The 444-nt window shown below is 63.7% G+C and overlaps 1 protein-coding gene across 1 annotated transcript in view; it reads left to right on the plus strand.

Annotated features, from left to right (window-relative positions):
* Nucleotides 1-5: 5 nt before the first annotated feature.
* Nucleotides 6-444, plus strand: part of CHRNA10 (cholinergic receptor, nicotinic, alpha 10 (neuronal)) — a gene marked incomplete at its 5' end in the record, with an annotated part of 6,136 nt that continues 5,697 nt past the window's right edge. Inside the window, 2 exon segments of the mRNA XM_009998503.1 lie at nt 6-140; nt 142-284. Of these exon segments, the coding sequence (XP_009996805.1) occupies nt 6-140; nt 142-284 (278 nt within the window).

The raw sequence follows: 444 nt of genomic DNA on the forward strand, positions 1-444 counted from the left end.
GGGGGGCACAGGGCAGGTTTGCCTACAAGCTGCTCCACGACCTCTTTGCCAACTACTCCAGCGCCCTGCGCCCCGTGGAGGACACGGACCGGGCGCTCAACGTCACCCTGCAGGTCACCCTGGCCCAGATCATCGACATGGTGAGTGGCTGGACATGGCACTGTCCTTGTCACACTTGGCCACCTCTGGCCCAGGCTCTGCTCTCCCCCCGAGTGGGTCCTGCTGGACCCAGAGCTGATCATCCCTTGAAGCCCAGAGCTCTGGTGCCCCCAGCTCAGCTCAGAGTCCCCCTCAAAAGCAAAACAGACCATGTAGCCCAAGACTGATTGGGGTGGGAAGGGACCTCAAATCCCACCCAGTGCCCCCCCTGCATGGGCAGGGACACCTCCCAGCAGCCCAGGCTGCTCCAAGCCCCATCCAACCTGCCCTTCAACACCCCCAGGG

Source organism: Chaetura pelagica, unplaced genomic scaffold (genome assembly GCF_000747805.2).
Source record: "Chaetura pelagica isolate M959 unplaced genomic scaffold, ChaPel_1.0 scaffold1215, whole genome shotgun sequence".
Classification (NCBI taxonomy): Eukaryota; Metazoa; Chordata; class Aves; order Apodiformes; family Apodidae; genus Chaetura; species Chaetura pelagica.